We start from the raw sequence: 21,538 nt of genomic DNA, 5'->3' as shown, positions 1-21,538 counted from the left end.
GTTTACATAGCTAACTGTTTACTGACATTTCAGTAAATAAAAAATCTTGAGAAATTATGCATTGAACTTACATATCTGAATATTTAGGAGACTGGAAAGGAGAATATAACACTGAAAATCAGTTCAGTTGGGGGTTGGACTAATAGCAGTTACTCTTTTATTATTAAATTCTTTATATTACAGTCTGCCAATGCTTCTGTCTGTTTCATGTATACAAAACATCCAAGAATAACAGATCCTATCTTTTTCAGTTCATCCCTAATATATTTAATAATTTCTTATTTCCTTCCTTTTCATATTACATTCAGTATTTTTTGCTTGATGTCAAAGAACCAGGTTACTAGTTTGATATTTTTGGCCTGTCTCAGGGTTATTGGGTTTTAATGGACAAGCTATCCTTTGGTTTTAAGTGAAAAATTAATGGCAGAATGGCATTTTCCGATAACTGAAGGATCAAACAGAAGCACCTAGAAAAGTTAAGGATGAAAAAGAAAATCTGTAAGCCTTTGTGTAAATTGGCCTGTTATATATGGTGAATTATTAGCTGTTCCTTTCACACCAGCCTCGGGACTTTGATGGAAGTAGAAGCGAGCCCATGAGTAGATAAAATTAAATGCTCAGTTTCCTTTTTGAAGAAAATGTTGGTTTTACCAGCATTAAACATGAAATTGTGAAAATTAAGACAAGGACGTTTCCATTGTTGTAATTTGCCAACATGCTTACTTCATAAATCTTGAATTGTCCTTCTTGTGGTGACAGGCCAGAAAGATTTTATCTGTTGTTATTACCATTTTTTCCAGCTTCCCACTTGTTCCTACAAGTTAGTCTCCCAGAGTAGAACGGGTGAGGGAAAAACAAAGAACTCAACTACTCTAGCTCACTGCTGAGGAATTCTACCTGAATACTGGTAGAAATGGTCTGGTAATAAAACGAAGTCCATCTGAGTACAATATATGTTTGCTTTCTCACACCTTTTCTTTTCATCCATTACCATTCATTCAGAATTGAAAAACATAATATAATTTGTTGGAAATCAATGCCCTGTGTATAAAAATACATAGATATAAATTATAAGTTAAATACTGTCTATTTAAAGAGTCACCTGATTGCTTGATTTTGGCATGTTGGAGTTACAGATAAAAGTAGGAAGGGAAAGCTAAAGTGTGAAATATTTTGGTATTTTACTGTGTGTTTATATGTGCTTACCCTAGGGTATAAAGAAGAAGAATTTAATTGGCAGGCTTATCTCAAGACATGCAAAGCTCAGGCTGCTCCCAAGTCATTATTTGAAAATCAGAATATAGTAAGTACCTCCAAAATACTTATTCCTTTCACAGGAACTGGCTTTTGAGTGTTTCACTAGATAAATTACAAGGGATAACAAGAAACTATAATAAATTTTATAGCTTTGATAAATACAGTGCTCTTATCTTAATTAAACTTTAAAATTAGCTTAAAATCATCCTGAATAAATATCTGTTTTTGGCCATAACATGGCTGTCTTTTTTTGTTAAATAATAAAAGGCAACATAGTATAAAACCTAGCTATAATTTACAATTAAGGTGCCTAAGAAAAATTGTGACATTTCATTGTTATTGACACTTGGCTTTAGGAGTGCTGTTCAGATGGGATTCACGTAGTGAGATGCATGTAGCCCCATTTAGGTTTGCATGCTAGGGACTATCATTTAAATCTTCTCTCCAGCTTCTAGCTCTGTTCTGCAGTGTAACAGAAGCAAAGTCTGGATGTGTTTGTATTTTCCACTTCTTGACCTGTTGGCATCTCTGAGGAGGCCTGATATGTTAGTCTTCTTCCCTGCCCTAGTTCTGATCTCATTGGAAAGAACAGAGAGCAAGCAGGTGGAAAACCAAAGTCTCATCTTCATAGTTGGTAAGGGCTCAGTTGGAGTACATGCATGCCTGTATCTGCTGGCAGATGCATTTCTTGATTCTGAGCCCTGGGGTTGAAGAGATTTACTGGCCCTTCCCGCCTCACCAGCCAAGCCCAGGAGCGCTGGACCAGGGCAGACTACCCTCTTGCAGGACAGCTCTTGCTCCTAGAGGGGCAGAGTGGAGACTGTTATGTCCTGTAGGCCAGCTTACTCTTAAAGGTGTGACCAGTTCCTCTTTCCAGATTCACCAGTTAGGGACAGTGAGTGAGAGCGTAGAGAGAGGCAGCCATGTTTCACTAGGGATTCCCTCCAAATAAATATCAGGAGTGGGGAAAACCTTCTCACACACCCCAAATACCCTCATTTGGGAAATGACATTAACCGGGTGTTTTGAGGGCATCAGTCATGGCTGAAACATTCTCTAATCGAATTGTGAACATAAGCCAGGTTGAGTTAGAGAACTGGAGAGGGAGTGTGTGTGTGTGTGTGTGCGCATTTAGGTAATTAATAGAGATAATGAGCCAGGCTATTATTTTTAAATGTCTTAATTGAGAGGATAACTTAATTGCTGAAATGTAAATACTGCGTAGTCATTCGGCATCATTCTCTGTCAAGACAAGGGAGGAAGATCAGTCAGGTGGAAAACTCAGCAGCCTGCTTGCTGTCACTGCTCCAAGTTTCCTAATCCTTGTCTGGTTGTCTGGTGATGAGTTCAGTCAGGGATTTGATCCACTGCCTTGAACCATCGTCTTAAATTCTGTGCATTGCTAGCACAAAACTTAATCTTGGGCTGTGTGTTCGGTATCTAAGAGGCAATTAATTTTTCTATTTCTAGATTCCTCTACCTCAGAATACTCAAATATTTACGGTCAGAACACTGATAAATAATTTCAGGGCTTAAATATGTAGTAACAGTATCTGTGTAGCATTACTGCCTGATCCTTCGACTCAGACAGAACTTCACTCTAACATATTCAGATACATGGCTGTCCACGTTTTTCTAATGATAGCTGTATAATTATAGTAAAAAGAGAGATAACATCTACTTTGCTTAAAGTGATTAGAATAGTATCTGTGAGCTTCAGTCTGGACAGAAGGATTTTTTTTAGAAGGGCTGAAGTGATTTGTAATGTGTTGTGATTGATATAACTGATATTGAAGTACTTCTCTGAGATTCAGATACTTTTCCTCACAAAAGATTGTAAGGAATGTTTACACCTGCAGCACCTCAAGCACTAAGTCTTACTGAACTTATTATTGTCTTAGTCTCATGTCCCAGATGGCTGATAATCTGTGGATTTCCTTATGTTACAAACTATTTTGAATGGCTGTATGTGTTAACAGCCAGTTCTTTTCGTGCTATTGTGAATAATATCTGTATTGTTGAATCAAAGTTGTAATAATTTGTAGCCTTTTGTATAGGAAGATGACCTACTTTCAATAGAGTACTCTTTTGAAAGACCTTTTCAGAAGTGGGAGTGAATTTATACTGACTTACACACATTTTTAGCTTAAGTGCTTATTTTGTGTGAAATAATTTTCATTGTTAAGTCTGTAATAAAGGAAAAGAAAAACTGAAAGTAAACTCTACAGTAAATAAAGCTTGCCTAACTCGTGTAGTCATCTAAAGTATCAGGACACATGTTAAAATTAATTAACTTTGCGAGGTTGTGGGTGTGTAAGTTTTAAAGGTCCAGATAGTTAATTGGGTGTAGCAACAGGACATTTTTCTTATTGCTACTTGCTGGAAAGCAACTCTGCTGTAAAAGTGGTTCTTGATTTTTAAATTATGTGAATACAGTTGATGGATGCCAGGCCTTCAGGCAGAGGTGCAGAGAGGGTGCAGGTCCTTGCTGTTAAGTGTGTGCTTATCTCTAATTAAATCTGTATGTTTCATAGACAGTGATCCCATCAGGCTTTCGAGTTGGAATGAAGCTTGAAGCTGTAGACAAAAAGAACCCTGCATTCATCTGTGTTGCTACGGTAACAGATATGGTGGACAATCGTTTCCTCGTACATTTTGACAACTGGGATGAGAGCTATGACTATTGGTGAGACATTTTTTCCATTGCTGTGTGCTTTATTAATTGAGTGTTTATCCAAGTACATGATTTGAAAACAGTAATAATGCAAAGCTTATGACTAAAGTAACAGTGCTCTGTCCCACTCTTTCCCATTTCAGATTTTTAACTTTCTACCTGTTCCATATGGCGTATATTTCTAAATAACATCCTTTAATTCTACTTCGTGATTTGTATTTTAGTTGACTTCCTCCAGTGGAAGTGCAATTCATACCACACTCCCAACAGACACTCACACATGAATGTATGCACGGACTCACACTTCCCCTTCATCTCATTTTTCAGGAAAATATTTTAATCTTCCTTTCATGTTTTCATGCCCAGTAGCTAACTTAACTATTTATAATTGCTGAAATACAAATTATTAATTGAGGAATATTGTTTTTAATCCTTATGGGTGTTGACTATACTACATAAAGTGGTGGGAGCAACATAATTATAAAATTACATAATCATAAAATAATTATAATAAAACCATGAGATTTTGATTAAGCAATTGAAATAATGACTTTTCATACCAAATTCATGTTCGTTGATGAAACTACAATTCAGTTTGCTGGTGAAAGTCATTTCTGCACTGTTTGGTTCCTTCTGGAGAATACTTACAACGAGAAGTGACAGACATCTTTATAAAATAAGGCTAATGTTACAGTAGCAAATGGAGTTTAATTTATATAAATGTAGCTCAGTTTCAGGAAAGCTTGTTTCCTGTCTTTTTCAGTATGTGTATATTTAAATATTCAGTAGAGCCATCAATAATTTCCATTAATCCTCAAATTGGATTCTCAGACAGGCATCAGTTTTACTTGCATTGTTTTAAAAAAGGAGAGACAGTGAAAGCCATTTGCTATTCAGACTTTTAAACGGTGAATTTTAAAAATCTGAATTACATGTTACATATGGTTTTCACAGAATTTTTTAAAGTAGTTCCATGATCACATCGCATAGAGTCAAGTACTTGTCAATATTTTAGTATATTTAACCCAGCTTTTTTCTGCAAAGCCTAATTTTCCTCATAGGATATCTTTTTATTCAGTTTGCTATCAAATTTATTATTGAAACATAAACCATTTCAAGTATATACAAAAGTGAGAATAATAGCGTGACCCTCCTGCAGCCATTAACTACCACCAGCAGTTACCAGTTTACATCAGTCTTGTTCCCTGTGTTTTCCTACTCCTAAATTCCCAACACCAGGATTGCTTTGAAGCAAATTCCAGATACCATAGCATTTCATCTGTGAATGTCTCTTCTAAAGATATTCTTTTTCTTTCTTCAAATATATAGTTATAAATGGCATAATGTCACTCACATACTTAAACATTCTCCCCCAATTGTCTTGGTTTTCTTTCTTGCTTGCTTTAGGTCCAAATAAGATGCACATTTTATGATTGCTTTGATGTTTCTCTTGATCAGTTTTAATTTATAGATTCCTATTCCTCCATCATTTTCTTCCCCTTGTAACTTTTATTGAAGAAACCAGGTGGTTTTTCCTGTTGAGTCTCCCACATTCTGGGTTTGCTGATTGAATCCTCATCGTATTGCTTACCATGTTCTTCTCTTTTTCGTATTTTCTGCAAACTGGTGGTTTTTGTTTCATTTAAAATTATGTGTACCTATCTTGAGTGAGTGAATAGATGAGAAAACTGTAAATTTAGGAATATTGTAATCTGTCCTGGGAGGAACGTATTTCTCCCTCCTGTGTTTGATGTGCTGTGATGGTGGCAGTACCAACTTGATGACTAGGATCCAGTCCTTTTATTAATAAATGATACTTTAAAACAGTAGTTAGAATTTGTTGAAATGAGAGCTTTTTGTTTTTAAGGTTCTGATTCATTTAGGGAGAACTTTTTTTAGAGCTTTTGCCTGATTTAAACAAAATGGGTGGATGTTAGTTTCAGTTATTTTTGTGGTCTTATAAGTATTATAGGGTTTAAAAGTTAAGTTGCTTATTTGCCGTAAGATGCATTTCCTTTAAAAACATTCTTCTGGAAAAAAGTAATGAGGAATTCTAGAAGAATTTGTCACATTTTTCTTTGATGGCAAATGCCTAGGGACTAGGAAGCATCCTGGGTTCTTATTAGAAAGAACAGGGGGAAAAATTGATCTCTTTCAGCTCTGATTTTGCACTCTTATGAGCACAACCAAATTATTTTTAGAATGGAATGTACTTTGAGGATATACTTATACTTCTAACTCTTGAAGTTATATTTTATTAATTGTCAGAAAAAGAATAGCGGTGTGTTCTCTGCCTCAATATACAATTAAGGCACATTGAAAATTGCTTAAGTGCACTGGAATTTCTCCAGCCTTATTAAATATTATGTTCTTTGATCTTCGAATTTTGGAATGGTTAGTATCTGCATAAATTACTTAGGTGTGTAATTGAGGATACAAATTGGATTGCTTTCCCAATTTAAAATAGTTTGGAAATGAGATTTTTTCCCTTTGAATTGGACAGTGATCTTATCTCTTTTTACCTTAGTGGGAATTTGAAAGCGCTCACGCACGCATGCACACACACACGTGCGCGCACACACACACACACATCTGTGGTACTGCGTGTTTAATTGCAGTAAAACATTTCTTCCTTCCAAAGAGGAGTGCTACGTGGGATTTAAATTTATGTAGGATTGAAGTAGTTTTTAATGAAAGGAAATAATATACATATATTAGAATAATAATTGGTTTACCTCTGGGTTTCCTCTGTGCTTTTATTACTGGTAGTTGGTAGTCGTTTAATTCTGTCCCCTTGACAGTGATTAGACTTAGGAATAATCCTAAATATCACAGAATATTGTAATACTGGAAAGAACTTTAAGGATGGCAGAAGGAAAGCCCTCCCAGTGAGGATGCCACCATCCTCCCGGCGCAGCGTGTGGCCTCTTTCCCTCAATCATTTTCCGATGCCTGAGGGCTGGGCTCCACAATGAGGAGTCACCCCCTCTCTTCCCTCAGGCCCTGGGAAGGAATCTTGCTTTTAAGAAATGTTCTTTTCGGAATAGATAGATGTATTTGTATAACCGAATCAATCGCTTTGCTAGCACAACATTGTTAATTAACTATACTACAGTATAAAATAAAAAGTTAACAAAATGATAATATTAATAATAATAATAAATAATAGCAATATGTGACCCAACCCCACCCCCCCAAAAAATGTTATTTTCACGTGACCTTGTCTTTTGGGAACCAGGAAGCCATGACAACAGGACTTAGGCGACTGTGGACTAGCATGAGGTTGCCACTTCAGCCGTCTTTGAATTTCAGTCCAGTATCCCAGTGAGTTAGGCTGAAAAATCATCAAACAGATCTATGAGAAAGAGAAGCATTGAGTTAGTGAATTAGAACAAATATGGGGCTGGGACCTTTTACTGTTGTTTCCAAGTGGATTGCACACTTCTTCTATTTTTTTTTTAGAGATGGGGCTCTTTCACATTTGTACATTGAGAGTAATATTAGTTTTATGTGTCTCCCCAAAATAATGTTGAAAAGCTGCATTGCGTTGTCAGTTTCTTGGAGCATTGTCAAAGTTAACAGGTTTGTCATCAGCCATTAAATTTGGAAAGCAACCCTTGATGGTGGTGATGAGTCGCAGAGATGACAGGGACCTAGGTAGCTCTGCGCTTCAGTCTTGAGGGGCTCAGTGTCTGGGAACGGAGAGAAACGCACCACTACTGTCTTGGCTGCAGAGTTGATGGTGGTTAGTGCTTAATGGAACCAACTGCTTGCTGTCTCTGGTGGCAAATGGAAGGAAAGGCTGACTGACTCACTGGAGGGTTCTCGGGGAGGTCTTCCTGAGGACATGGGATTTGAACTGGACCATGAAGAATGATAGGAATTAGTACTTAGATGTTGGGATGAAATATTCCCGGAAAGCGCTGCTTATGTTTAGGCCCATGGGGCAAAAATGGTATGTTTGGGGTATGGCAGCCCGGGGATTCAGTAAGTGACTTAACTCCTCTAAGCTTTAGTTGCCCCCTTTGCAGAAAGGATTAAATAGTCCCTATCTCACAAGGTGGTGTGAGGATTAAAATAAGAATTTTAGAAACAGAAACCAGTTTGCAAAAGGTTAAAGAGATAGCCGTAAAGGACATCAAGCAGAGAAGTTTGGCCCTGAAGGTGTAAGTGGATTATTGCCTGAGGGGGAGTCAACCCTTAAGGAGGGTTTCCTGCACACAGAGAGTGTTGAGCTTAGTTGAAGGAAGGAAACCACGGTAGAGGGAGAGCGGAGATATCTGAGACTGAATAATTGAGGATACCACGTCCTGTAGGAGGGGCTAGCCTTGGGAAGAAATAAGCTTTATTCTCACTCATGGAGGAAATGAAGACATGAAAGGAAAATTGACGCTAGAGTGATGAGGTGGTGTGACCTCCTTTATCTGTTCCTAGTAGTCACTGTGTTAGTGAAATCAGGTTTTAATCTTGAAGCAAATTACGAATATTGAAAACAGCCGCTGTGGGGAATGGGTTTGGAAATGAGTTAGAGATGAAAAGAACTATGATGACTCCGTATGATGAGATTTGGGGTTTAGTAATAAAACAGAGTGTTGGAAGCCCTGAAGAGTTAGCGCAGAGTGGGAGCCAGGAAAGTGGGCCCTGGGAAATAAATTGACAGTCGTCATGCTCTGGATTTAGGGAGTGAGAGGGACCAAGTGTGCTGTATTTCTTCAAAGAATCTAAACCATTGCTTGAATGAAGACTTTGAGGTTTTCCTTAAGTGAGCGTCTTGAAATGTTCTTGTTTGACTCTCTGCCGAGATCTGGGGAGCCCAATGTGTGCGCCTGACTTTCGTTTAGCTTTTGGCTGTGACTGATAGAACCAGGGTCCCTTTCTTTTTAACCCCAAATCGCTTAACCTCTCAGTGTTTCCATAAAATGAGGATCTTAATGTTTGCTCGCTCTGTATTACAAACATGGATTTTTCATGAATTATTATTTCTGTTATTATCTACCAGTCTAGGTCTGATTGGATCTTAGCAGCCTTCATAAATAATTTGAACTTACTTTTTTTTAAGTGGACTTAAAAAAAATATTTTTTGGAGATGGAGTTCTTTAACAATACACACAAAAACCCCAAAGAAAGAAAGGAAAGGCTCAGGGAGCAACGATTTGCCAAACTTTTCACCATTAGTTGTTCTTCAATATATCTTTTCTTGGTTACATTTCTGCTTCTGAACACTAGATGGGACTAAGAGATGACTTGTGTTTCAATAGTAACAAAGGATTGCCTTCCAACTTCTGAACGAAGTGGTGTTTCTTTATTGAGGAGCTATAAGTAAACTAGATAAAAGTAGGGCTATTTTTATTTTCATTATTGAGACAGTTTCCTGGTTTATTTTAGACGGTGACTTTGATCAATATTTAAATAATATTAAAACCTTATATAAGATTCAGGCAGTACAGGAATGAGTGGCCAAAATACGCTACAGTCTTTTCCTCGCTTATAATTTATAGAGAAATCCAGTAAAATCAAAAGAGTTAATTATGTCTAATGCTTGTATTTCAATCAACGCGAACCTGGCAGATAATTAGAAGTACTTGATAGTTGTCTTAAATTGGGAAGGAAAAAATTAAAGTATCATATACTTATTTTTTCATTTTTAAGGATCCCTATATCAATTAACAGCTTTCCCTAGAATAAAATAAAAATTTCCCTAAAATAAAGGCTGCATCATTACTAATAATCCGTAACCAAATGATTGTCTAGGAAAGAACAGTACAGCTGGAAATCGAGCTCCACAGAAATCGCTTATACAATTTATAATAATGCCTCGGAAGGAGTTGGGTATTCAAATATCTTTTATGACAATGTATAGTGTAAGAAATGTACCAATTGCCATATGAACTGGGCGGCATTATGTCTTCCTTTCACATTTCTAAAATAATGACATACACATACACATGTAATCCTATATAGCTTAAGAAAAATAATAGTGTCAGGGAGGGTGGGTAGGAGATATTCAATAAGTGAATAAAAACCTTCAACTATAAATTTAAAGGTATTTTCTACTGAAATAATTTTGAGAAAAATCAGCATTAAGTTGGGGTTCCATCAGCTCATCTTGTGTTACTGGTCAGAGCTGCTCACTTGGAAAGATTGACTTGGAAAGTGGTGACTGGATGTTAGTTCACTTGCAACATTTCCTAGAAAGTTCTCTGTAGTCTGTTAAGTGTGCAATAGCATTATGTCTAAAAAAGCAATGTATATACCTTAATTTAAAAACACTTTACTGATAAAAAATGCTAACCATCTTCTGACAACACAGCATTGCCACAAACCTTCAATTTGTAAAAAAAATGTGATCTTTACAAAGCACAGTAAAGGAAAGTGAAATAAGGTGAAGTATGCCTGGCGTAGAATAACTTCAGTCTTTAATATGCCAGTGATGTATTTTGTAAATCTCTAAGAGGGAGATGTGTTATTTTCCTCAAATATTTGATCATATAGGGTCCTGACGTTTTTTTTTAAACTTCATGATTCCTATCATCTTTGAGAACACAGATGGGAAATGTTCTACCAGCTTTTTTTTTAAGGTTTTAATTGTAATATGCCTCTAGATGCTTGTAAATTTTGCAATACTGTTATAACTACTCCCTTGTAAGTATAGCCTCTACTTCCTTATATTGTGTTTGCCTGGCAAAATCCCAATTCTGGTTGAATCTGACTTTCTGCCTACTCTCTGCCTGTGCCTGAGCGGTTGAATATAGCTGGAGAAAGACGCAACATGCTGACTGGCCTAACTCACTTTCATGACTGCTAACCTCAACGGGGCCCTTAGTCCTGCCCCATAATCCTGCTACATGTCCTTGTCTATTCTTCCAGTAAATTTCACTCCCCTTTTTATTCCCTCAAATCTTTCACAGCCCCTCTCGTTTTCTCCCATTCAGTTGATAAGTTTGCTTCCTGTATCACTGACAAAATAGACATGGTCAAAAGAGAGGTCCACATGCTCCCACCATGTTGTCTCCCCACCTTTCTGATCTCTGTGGAACCTTCTCTCTAACTGTGCGTGATGTCCCCCTGCTCTCACGCTTTTCTGTTCCCTCGCACAGAGTGAGTTCTCTTCTGCATTGATGGGTCATCCCTCTCTTTTGAATTATTCCTACGGTACCCAAGCAGGAGAAAGGATTTTTGTTTGTTTTGATAGTTGTTGTAGCCCTAGCACCTAGAACAGTGCCCTGATCATGGTAGTCGCTCAGCATATATGTCTTGAATAAATGAAGTAATATTTCCCATTTTTTTAAAAAAGTTTTATTTTGAAGTAATTCCAAACTTAATGTACAGAGATTTCCATATATGCCTAATCCAGCTTCCCCTAAGTATGTCCCAAATTTTAAAAAAACCAACAACCTCCCTTTTACTAATTTCTCATTTCTCTGCTTCCTTTTAAAACACAACCCCTTAAATGTATTTTCTGAGTTAGCTATTCCCATCTCCTTCCTCTCTCTCTCTCTCTTTTTTTTTTTTTTTTTGGCTTTCCATTTTGTTTATTTATTTTATTTTTTATACAGCAAGTTCTTATTAGTTATCTCTTTTATATATGTCGCTCCCAATCTCCCAGTTCATCCCATCACCACCACCACTGCCCCCCAGTTTTCCCCCTTGGTGTCCATATGTTTGTTCTCTACATCTGTGTCTCTGTTTCTGCCTTGCAGACTGGTTCATCTGTACCATTTTTCTACATTCCACATATATGTGTTAATATACGATATTTGTTTTTCTCTTTCTGACTTCCTTAACTCTGTCTGACAGTCTCTAGATCCATCCATGTCTCTACATATGACCCAATTTCGTTCCTTTATATGGCTGAGTAATATTGCATTGTATATACGTACCACATCTTCTTTATCCATTCATCTCTTGATTGGCATTTAGGTTGCTTCCATGACCTAGCTATTGTAAATAGTGCTGCAATGAACATTGGGGTACATGTGTTTTTTCTTTTTTTTTTTTTTTTTTTTGCGGTACACGGGCCTCTCACTGTTATGGCCTCTCCCGTTGCGGAGCACAGGCTCCAGACGCGCAGGCTCAGTGGCCATGGCTCATGGGCCCAGCCGCTCCGCGGCATGTGGGATCCTCCTGGACCGGGGCACAAACCCGTGTCCCCTGCATCAGCAGGCAGACTCCCAACCACTGCACCAACAGGGAAGCCCTACATGTGTCTTTTTGAATTATGGTGTTCTCTGGGTATATGCCCAGTAGTGGGATTATGGGTCATATGGTAATTCTATTTTTAGTTTTTTAAGGAACCTCCATACTATTCTCCATAGTGGCTGTCTCAATTTACATTCCCACCAACAAGTGCAAGAGGATTCCCTTTTCTCCACACCCTCTCCAGCATTTGTTGTTTGTAGATTTTCTGATGATGCCCATTCTAACCGGTTTGAGGTGATACCTCACTGTAGTTTTGATTTGCATTTCTCTAATAATTAGTGATGTGGAGCAGCTTTTCATGTGCTTCTTGGCCATCTGTATTTCTTCTTTGGAGAGATGTCAATTTAGATCTTCTGCCCATTTTTTGATTGGGTGGCTTGTTTTATTAATATGGAGCTGCATGAGCTGTGTATATATTTTGGACATCAATCCTTTGTCTGTTGATTCATTTGCAAATATTTTCTCCCATCTGAGGGTTGTCTTTTTGTCTTGTATGTAGTTTCCTTTGCTGTGCAAAAGCTTTGAAGTTTCATTAGGTCCCGTTTTTTTATTTTTCTTTTTATTCCCATTACTCTAGGAGGTGGATCAAAAAAGATCTTGCTGTGATTTATGTCAAAGAGTGTTCTTCCTAGGTTTTCCTCTAAGAGTTTTATAGTGTCTGGTCTTACATTTAGGTCTTTAATCCATTTTGACTTTATTTTTGTATATGGTGTTAGGGAGTGTTCTAATTTCATTCTTTACATGTAGCTGTCCAGTTTTCCCAGCACCACTTACTGGAGAGGCTGTCTTTTCTACATTGTATATCCTTGCCTCCTTTGTCATAGATTAGTTGACCATAGGTGCATGGGTTTATCTCTGGGCTTTCTCTCCTGTTCTATTGATCTATATTTCTGTTTTTGTGCCAGTACCATATTGTCTTGATTACTGTAGCTTTGTAGTATAGTCTGATCCTTTTAATGTGCTGTTGGATTCTGTTTGCTAGTATTTTATTGAGGATTTTTGCATCTATATTCATCAGTGATATTGGTCTGTAATTTTCTTTTTTTGTAGTGTCTTTGTCTGGTTTTGGTGTCAGGGTGATGGTGGCCTCATAGAATGAGTTTGGGAGTTTCCCTTCCTCTTCAGTTTTTGGAAGAGTTTGAGAAGGATGGGTGTTAGCTCTTCTCTAAATGTTTGATAGAATTCACCTGTGAAGCCATCTGGTCCTGGACTTTTGTTTGTTGGAAGATTTTTAATCACAGTTTCAATTTCATTGCTTGTGATTGGTCTGTTCATCTCTTCTGTTTCTTCCTGGTTAAGTCTTAGAAGGTTATACCTTTCTAAGAATTTGTCCATTTCTTCCAGGTTGTCCATTTTATTGGCATAGTGTTGCTTGTAGTAGTCTCTTAGGATGCTTTGTATTTCTGCCTTGTGTGTTGTAACTTCTCCTTTTTCATTTCTAATTTTATTGATTTGAGTCCTCTCCCTCTTTTTCTTGATGTGTCTGGCTAATGGTTTATCAATTTTGTTTATCTTCTCAAAGAACCAGCTTTTGGTTTTCTTGATCTTTGCTATTGTTTTCTTTGTTTCTATTTCATTTATTTCTGCTCTGATCTTTACAATTTCTTTCCTTCTATTAACTTTGGGTTTTGTTTGTTCTTCTTTCTCTAGTTCCTTAAGGTGTAAGGTTAGATTGTTTATTTGAGATTTTTCTTGTTTCTTGAGGTAGGATTGTATTGGTATAAACTTCCCCCTTAGAACTGCTTTTGCTGCATTCCATAGGTTTTTGATCGTCGTATTTTCGTTGTCATTTGCCTCTAGGTATTTTTTTATTTCCTCTTTGATTTCTTCAGTGATCTCTTGCTTATTTAGTAACATATTGTTTAGCCTCCATGTGTTTGTGATTTTTTCGTTTTTTTTCCCGTAATTGATTTCTACTCTCATAGCGTTGTGGTCGGAAAAGATGCTTGATACGATTTCAGTATTCTTAAATTTACTGAGGCTTGATTTGTGACCTAAGATGTGATCTGTCCTGGAGAATGTTCCATGTGCACTTGAGAAGAAAATGTAATCTGCTGTTTTTGGATGGAATGTCCTATAAATATCAATTAAATATATCTGGTCTATTGTGTCATTTAAAGCTTGTGTTTCCTTATTAATTTTCTGCCTGGATGATCTGTCCTTTGGTGTAAGTGAGATGTTAAAGTCCCCCACTATTATTGTGTTACTATCGATTTCCTCTTTTATAGCTGCTAGCAGTTGCCTTATGTATTGAGGTGCTCCTATGTTGGGTGTATATATATTATAATTGTTATATATTCTTCTTGGATTGATCCCTTGATCATTATGTAATGTCCTTCCTTGTCTCTTGTAACATTCTTTATTTTAAAGTCTATTTTGTCTGATATGAGTATTGCTACTCCAGCGTTCTTTTGATTTCCATCTGCATGGAATATCTTTTTCCATCCCCTCACTTTCAGTCTGTATGTGTCCCTAGTTCTGAAGTGGGTCTCTTGTAGACAGCATATATATGGGTCTTGTTTTTGTATCCATTCAACAAGCCTGTGTCTTTTGGTTGGAGCATTTAATCCATTCACGTCTAAGGTAATTATTGATATGTATGTTCCTATTACCATTTTCATAATTGTTATCAGGTCTCTTTCGTAGGGTCTTTTCTTCTTTTGTGTTTCCCACTTAGAGAAGTTCCTTTAGCGTTTGTTGTAGAGCTGGTTTGGTGGTGCTGAATTCTCTTAGCTTTTGCTTGTCTGTAAAGCTTTTGATTTCTCCGTCGAACCTGAATGGGATCCTTGCCACGTAGAGTAATATTGGTTGTAGGTTCTTACCTTTCATCACTTTAAATATATCATACCACTCCCTTCTGGCTTGTAGAGTTTCTGCTGAGAAATCAGCTGTTAACCTTATGGGAGTTCCCTTGTGGGTTATTTGTCATTTTTCCCCTGTTGCTTTCAATAATTTTTCTTTGTCTTTTATTTTTGTCAGTTTGATTACTGTGTGTCTCGGCGTGTTTCTCCTTGGGTTTATCCTGCCTGGGACTCTCTGCGCTTCCTGGACTTGGGTGGCTATTTCCTTTCCCATGTTAGGGAAGTTTTCGACTATAATCCCTTCAAATGTTTTCTTTGGTCCTTTCTCTCTCTCTTCTCCTTCGGGGACCCCTCTAATGTGAATGTTGTTGCGTTTAATGTTGTCCCAGAGATCTCTTAGGCTGTCTTCATTTCTTTCCATTCTTTTTTCTTTATTCTGTTCCACAGCAGTGAATTCCACCATTCTGTGTTGCCGGTCACTTATCTGTTCTTCTGCCTAAGTTATTCTGCTCTTGATTCCTTCTAGTGTATTTTTCATTTCAGTTATTGTATTGTTCATCTCTGTTTGTTCTTTAATTCTTCTAGGTCTTTGTTAAACGTTTCTTGCATCTTCTTGATCTTTGCCTCCATTTTTTTCCTGACGTCCTGGATCATCTTCACTGTTATGATTCTGAATTCTTTTTCAGGAAGGTTGCCTATGTGCACTTCATTTAGTTGTTTTTCTGGGGGTTAATCCTGTTCCTTCATCTGGTACATAGTCTTCTGCCTTTTCATTCTGTCTGTGAATGTGGTTTTCGTTCCACAGGCTGCAGAATTATAGCTCTTCTTGCTTCTGCTGTCTGCCGTCTGGTGGATGAGGCTATCTAAGAGCTTTCTGCAAGCTTCCTGATGGGTGGGACTGGTGATAGGTAGAGCTGGGTGTTGCTCTGGTGAATAGAGCTCAGTAAAACTTTAATCCACTTGTCTGCTGATGGGTGGGGCTGGGTTCCCTCCCTGTTGGTTGTTTGGCCTGAGGCGACCCAGCACTGGAGCCTACCGGGCTCTTTGGTAGGGCTAATGGTGGACTCTGGGCATGCCTATGCCAAGGAGTACTTCCCAGAACTTCTGCTGCCAGTGTCCTGTCCTCACAGTGAGCCACAGCCACCCCCTGCCTCTGCAGGAGTCCCTCCAACACTAGCAGGTAGGTCTGGTTCAGTCTCCTATGGGGTCACTGCTCCTTCCCCTTGGTCCTGATGTGCACAGTAATTGGTGTGTGCCCTCCAAGAGTGGAGTCTCTGTTTCTCCCAGTCCTGTTGAAGTCCTGCAGTCAAATCCCACTAGCCTTCAAAGTCTGATTCTCTAGGAATTCCTCCTCCCGGTACCAGACCCCCAGGTTGGGAAGCCTGATGTGGGGCTCAGAGCCTTCACTCCAGTGGGTGGACTTCTGTGGTATAAGTGTTCTCTAGTTTGTGAGTCACCCACCCAGCGCTTATGGGATTTGATTTTATTATGATTGTGCCCCTCCTACCATCTCATTGTGGCTTCTCCTTTGTTTTTGAATGTGGGGTATCTTTTTTGGTGAGTTTCAGTGTCTTCCTGTAGATGATCGTTCAGCAGTTAGTTGTGCTTCCGGTGCTCTCGCGAGAGGGAGTGAGAGCACTTCCTTCTACTCTGTCATCTTGAACCAATCTCCTCCTTCCACTCTCTCTTAAACCCACTCTATTCAGGCTTTTGCCCTTTCCCATTCCCAGCTCCACCAAAACAACTCTTTTCAACTATACTAATGACATTTATGTTGGTAAATCCAGTGATCAGTTCTTGTTTGTCTCTTCTTTGACCTAGCAGTAGCATTTGACCCAATTGATTTCATCTTTCTTTCTCTCTCTTACTTTACTAGTCATTCCTTCTTGGACTTCTTTGTCTCTTCTCTTTTCTGTTCTCTGTACTCATTTTCTGGATGGTCGCATCTCTGCTCATCTCTGCTCATCTCAAATGCTGATGACTCCTAAATATGTGTTTTTAGCCTTGATCTTGCCCTTGAACTCCAAATTTTTGTGTTCATTATCTACTTCTTCACCTGTTTATTAAACATGTTAGTAACAGAACTCTTCATTCACTGTTTGGAATGTCAGGCTGTGTTTGCATTCTTCGTGTCTCAAAAAATGGTAAGTATACTCTTCTAGTGGCCATGCCCCAAACCTTGCAAATGTCCTGGACTTCCCGTCACTCACACTCACACAAATTTATTATCTTGTAATTTTTGCTATTTTTGAAGTTGCGGAATATAACACAATTTGTGTGGGAACAAAAACTATTTCCCTGGTATCAAGTTTATACGATATGTATCTGATAAAAATCTACTTGGTACTAATATATTGGAAGAGTGAAAAATCCTTTGGTATAGCAAATATTTTTTTCAAATTAGATAGATGGTAAAAAATAGAACTCTGTATAAGGTGTTCACAATCTCTAACATTTTTGAACTTTTACTAGTATTTGAGAATTTATCCTGATAATTACGATTTTTAAATTTATATAACCTACAGGTGTGAAGCCTCTAGCCCACACATTCATCCAGTTGGTTGGTGTAAAGAACATCGAAGAACCCTTATTACTCCTCCAGGTTTGTGTTGATTATGGGTCTACTGTTTGTTATGTCAATTTGAGTTTATTTTCATGTGCTAAAGAACAGATTCTGTGGCTTCATCATAAGGCAATGAGTTTTTGAGCATATCACTAATGTGCCGTGGCTGCTGCTTATATGAAATGACGGGGTGGTTAGCTAACACAGAGCATCACTGTGGTATATGTGGTTGCTTGTGGATACTCCTGTGAGTGATGAAGACTGTCATTATCACAGGGAAAGGATGCCTCCTTGGTTTGTTACAGGAGCTGTTGTGTGGTTGTTGCCTGCAGCATGTAAGCATAAAGACTCAGCTTGGAGCTTCAAATACTTGTCTTATTCCATTCTACCAGCTGGTGTCAGTTTTAGGCTTGTCCCCAGTTCCTTGATACTGCGTCTCAGTTAGTAGCTGATCATTTACTCACTCAGGGCACCAACCATTCCTGTGATGGGAGAGGCGAGTCCCTTCCACTTTCTGAGTTTTCTTCTATGTTCACAGATAAAAGCTCCTGTCCTTTACTGATTTACAGAGCTGTTTTGAAGATGAAAGAGCATTTACATAAACTGTAAAGTGTTAAAGCAAGGTATTAATGGTTTTGTGGCCCAAATGTGTTGCTGCCTGCAAGATTTCTCCCATTCAGTCCTCCTGAGTCCTGTGGCTTATGTCATATTAGGAGTGGTGAATAGTGATTGCCACTATCACCATCTGAATTGCTGTGAGGATTCTTTTGGATTTCCCAGTTTGATAATGATCTTTTTTTTCTTATCATCCTTTTAGTGATCATCAGGGATCCAGTAAATAAACAGGACCAGTGAGCAACAGGTTCCTGGCTGTGTTTTCACAGCACTGGGTTAGGTACCCTGGGAAGGGGTGGGGTCAGGCATTATTAGTGACTTCTGATGTGAGGCAGATTACCAAGTCTTCTGTCTCCTTTCATGGACTTTTATAATTCAGTAGAATGAACAGAAAAGTTGCAAGAACAGTAAATGGCCCATCTATACCCTTGAACCAGAGACCCATTCAAGTTTGGCCGTTGTACCAGTGATGTCATCTATAGCCAAAGGATCAGGCATATTACTCGGTTGTCATATTTCTCTGGTCTCCTTCACTTGCCTCTGCTTGACTTTTATGACCGCCATATGCTTGAGAATTAATGACTACAGAGTAGTCATTTTGTAGAATATTACTTAATTTGGGCATGATTCGTGCTTCCTCGTGATTAGACCCGGGGTATGCATTTTTGGCAGGAATATCCCAGAAACAGTGCTGTGTTCTCATCGCATCCTCTCACGTGGCAGCTGACGTCCGTTTGTGTCATTACTGGTTGACTTTTACTAGTAATTGATCAAGGTGGTAGTTACCAGGCTTCTTCACAGATGTCACTTTTTTTCTCTCTGTAATTGATAAGTATTTGGGAGAGACACTTTGAGATTGTATAAATATCCTGCACTTCATTTCCATGTCACTCACTAGTTGTAGCATCTGTTGATATTTCTAGTGTGAATTATTATTCTGACAGTTGCTAAATGGTAATTTTTCTTATTCCATCATTCCTTGTACGTAGTTAGTTGACATTCTTCTGCAAAGAATAGTTTTCTCATCTTCCTATTTATCATTCAGTTTATTTATATCAGCATGGACCCATACATTACTATTGTCATCAATGGGTTATAATCCATTACTATAGTACCTTATTTATTTTTATGGCCAGATTTTCTCAGATTTGGCCACTGGGAGCCCTTTTAAGCTGGGTTCTGTGTCCTTTTGACATGTTTTTTTTTTATCATTTTTTGGAGAATTTCCTATTTTCTGCTACAGCTAGGCTTATCTTGTGCTTTCCCTGACCCAACCCTGAAGTCACCCATTTCTCCCAGGCTCCATGGTTCCTTTTCATAGAGAATGCTATTTAGACACTAAGACCTAGACACTAGGTGTGCTCACTGCTACTGGACTAATGCTGCTTCTGGCCTCTCAGTAGACATAGGAAATACAGTTATGTAAACATATAAAAAATTTATGTGTATTTCTATATCCATTTGTAGATATTGAAAACCATGAATTTATACCATTAGCTTCAGCTCACATCCAACACCACTGAATTCATTCTGGTTTTCCACTTTTCATATTTATACCTCTCTTTTTAGCTATTGAGAAATCTGGCTTCTATTGTCTCCAGTATATTTACTTATTTTTTCAGTCCCCATAAAGGGGACTATATAAAGTAGCCAATTTCCTACCCTACTGGGCCAACATTAATTCCTACTCATGTCTTCCTACTGGGTTTTGGACTCTGGAGGAAGCAAAAGGAGGGTGGGAGGGAGGAAGGATATTTGTTTTTAGACATTTTGTTAATACTGTTCCATGATTTATTTTAACTTATTTGTTTGGCCTAACAATATGACTATCTGGAATATTTCACATATTGATATATAGAAACCTGCCTCATTCTTTTTAATAAATGCTTTCTATTTTACACTTACTGTATATATATATATATTTTGCACATTTCTGTATTGATGGTCATTTAACTGGTTTTTACATTTTCACATTTACAAACAATGATGCATTTTCTTTGTATACACATAAGAAATTTTTCCTAGATTATTAGAAGTAAAATTGCTAGATTTTAAAGGGTAGTTATGTTTGTGTGTATTTTGTGTTGTAAGACTCTCCTTACCTGAGAATGAAAATTGTATATATTAAATTTTCATTTAAAAGTTGATAAATCATGATCTAGATGAAAATGATTTCATTATTACAAGTAGCTCTGAATGTGTAACCAGTTTAAAGTTATTTTGTGTAATATGAACATAATTTTCTTCATTATAATGATAACAATATCTCATAATTTTGTAGGTCAGTTTGTGGTTCTCACTATCATCTTGGTTAAACCTGACAGGATTTACTGTTTTTATTCGTAGGTTATCCAAATGTGAAACATTTTTCTTGGGATAAATACTTAGAAGAAACCAATTCTTTACCTGCTCCTGCAAGAGCTTTCAAAGTGGTGAGATATTATATTTTACAATATTTGATTATTTTGTGTTGATGATAGTGTTCAGTCATTGAAATTTAAGAAAAGAAAGAGTATTGGTGAACAGGAATAGGAGAGAAACAGAAGACCAAAGAAGTTGTTTCTGAATTTTTACAATTTTGAAAAGCAAAATTGTTACTGGGGATTTTGTTGTTGGCATCTAAAAAATACTTCCATTTTGGACTTGAAAGTCTCCTTGGAAAATACTTATATTTGAATTGGTTTGCAGTGAGTTGGTTGTACAGCACACTTCTGTTTTTCCAGCTAGATATTCTGAAAGACCAAACAGGACGAGATATTGCTTTATAATGAAAATTATATTTGATCATTCCTTTGGGTTTGTTTATGGCAAGCTGAGATGCTGGGTTTTTTTTTTTTCTTTTATTGCTATAAATCAGCATATTTGACTACCAAAATGCAAGGTCGTCTGTTTTTATAATAGTAACTTTCTAACTCAGGGTCACTGCTTCTTCCATATTAAGATTCAGAGTTAATCTCAGTTGTGTGCAAGGGAGGAATAAGAAATGAAATGTATTTAAAAAATTTTTAAATCTCATATATCTTTATAATTTGTATTTTCCCATGAATTTAAAGGGAAAGAAAGATATTTTAAATACTTTATTTAAAAAAAATGTGAACAGTCTATCATAAACAACACTTTTATTTAATGGATCCTTTTGTGCATAAATTTCTAGGATGTTTAATGATAGAATTAATTAGTAGGCATGGACCCAAATACATAAGAAAAGAACATCAAAATTTTTGAGAGAAAAACTATATTACATGAAGAAAAGCCATATCAAAGAATATGTATGATTCCATCTGAGAGTAAATACTCCATCTGAGAGTAGATTCAGGATTTATAAATGAGTAATGTTTAGAGTCATGTCATATTTATGGATTTTACCTGACTCTCTGACTTTAACGTAGCCTCGTACAAAGAAGAGCTGCTTTGCACTTTGCTTTGAAC

General features: G+C 37.4%; 1 protein-coding gene across 11 annotated transcripts in view; it reads left to right on the top strand.

The window, feature by feature from the left end:
* L3MBTL3 (L3MBTL histone methyl-lysine binding protein 3) overlaps window positions 1-21,538 on the top strand; it is a 120,745-nt gene that overhangs the window by 47,289 nt on the left and 51,918 nt on the right. For all 11 annotated transcript variants that reach the window (XM_027086643.1, XM_027086679.1, XM_027086689.1 and 8 more), the window contains 4 exons: window positions 1,212-1,303; window positions 3,792-3,943; window positions 17,457-17,533; window positions 20,456-20,541. In XM_027086643.1, the coding sequence (XP_026942444.1) occupies window positions 1,212-1,303; window positions 3,792-3,943; window positions 17,457-17,533; window positions 20,456-20,541 (407 nt within the window). The remainder of the gene's footprint in view (window positions 1-1,211; window positions 1,304-3,791; window positions 3,944-17,456; window positions 17,534-20,455; window positions 20,542-21,538) is intronic.

The sequence above is a fragment of the Aethalodelphis obliquidens genome, unplaced genomic scaffold (genome assembly GCF_003676395.1).
Source record: "Aethalodelphis obliquidens isolate GAN/ISIS:26980383/991018 unplaced genomic scaffold, ASM367639v1 scaffold3, whole genome shotgun sequence".
Taxonomy (NCBI): domain Eukaryota; kingdom Metazoa; phylum Chordata; class Mammalia; order Artiodactyla; family Delphinidae; genus Aethalodelphis; species Aethalodelphis obliquidens.
This window is presented reverse-complemented; position numbering and strand designations above follow the sequence as displayed.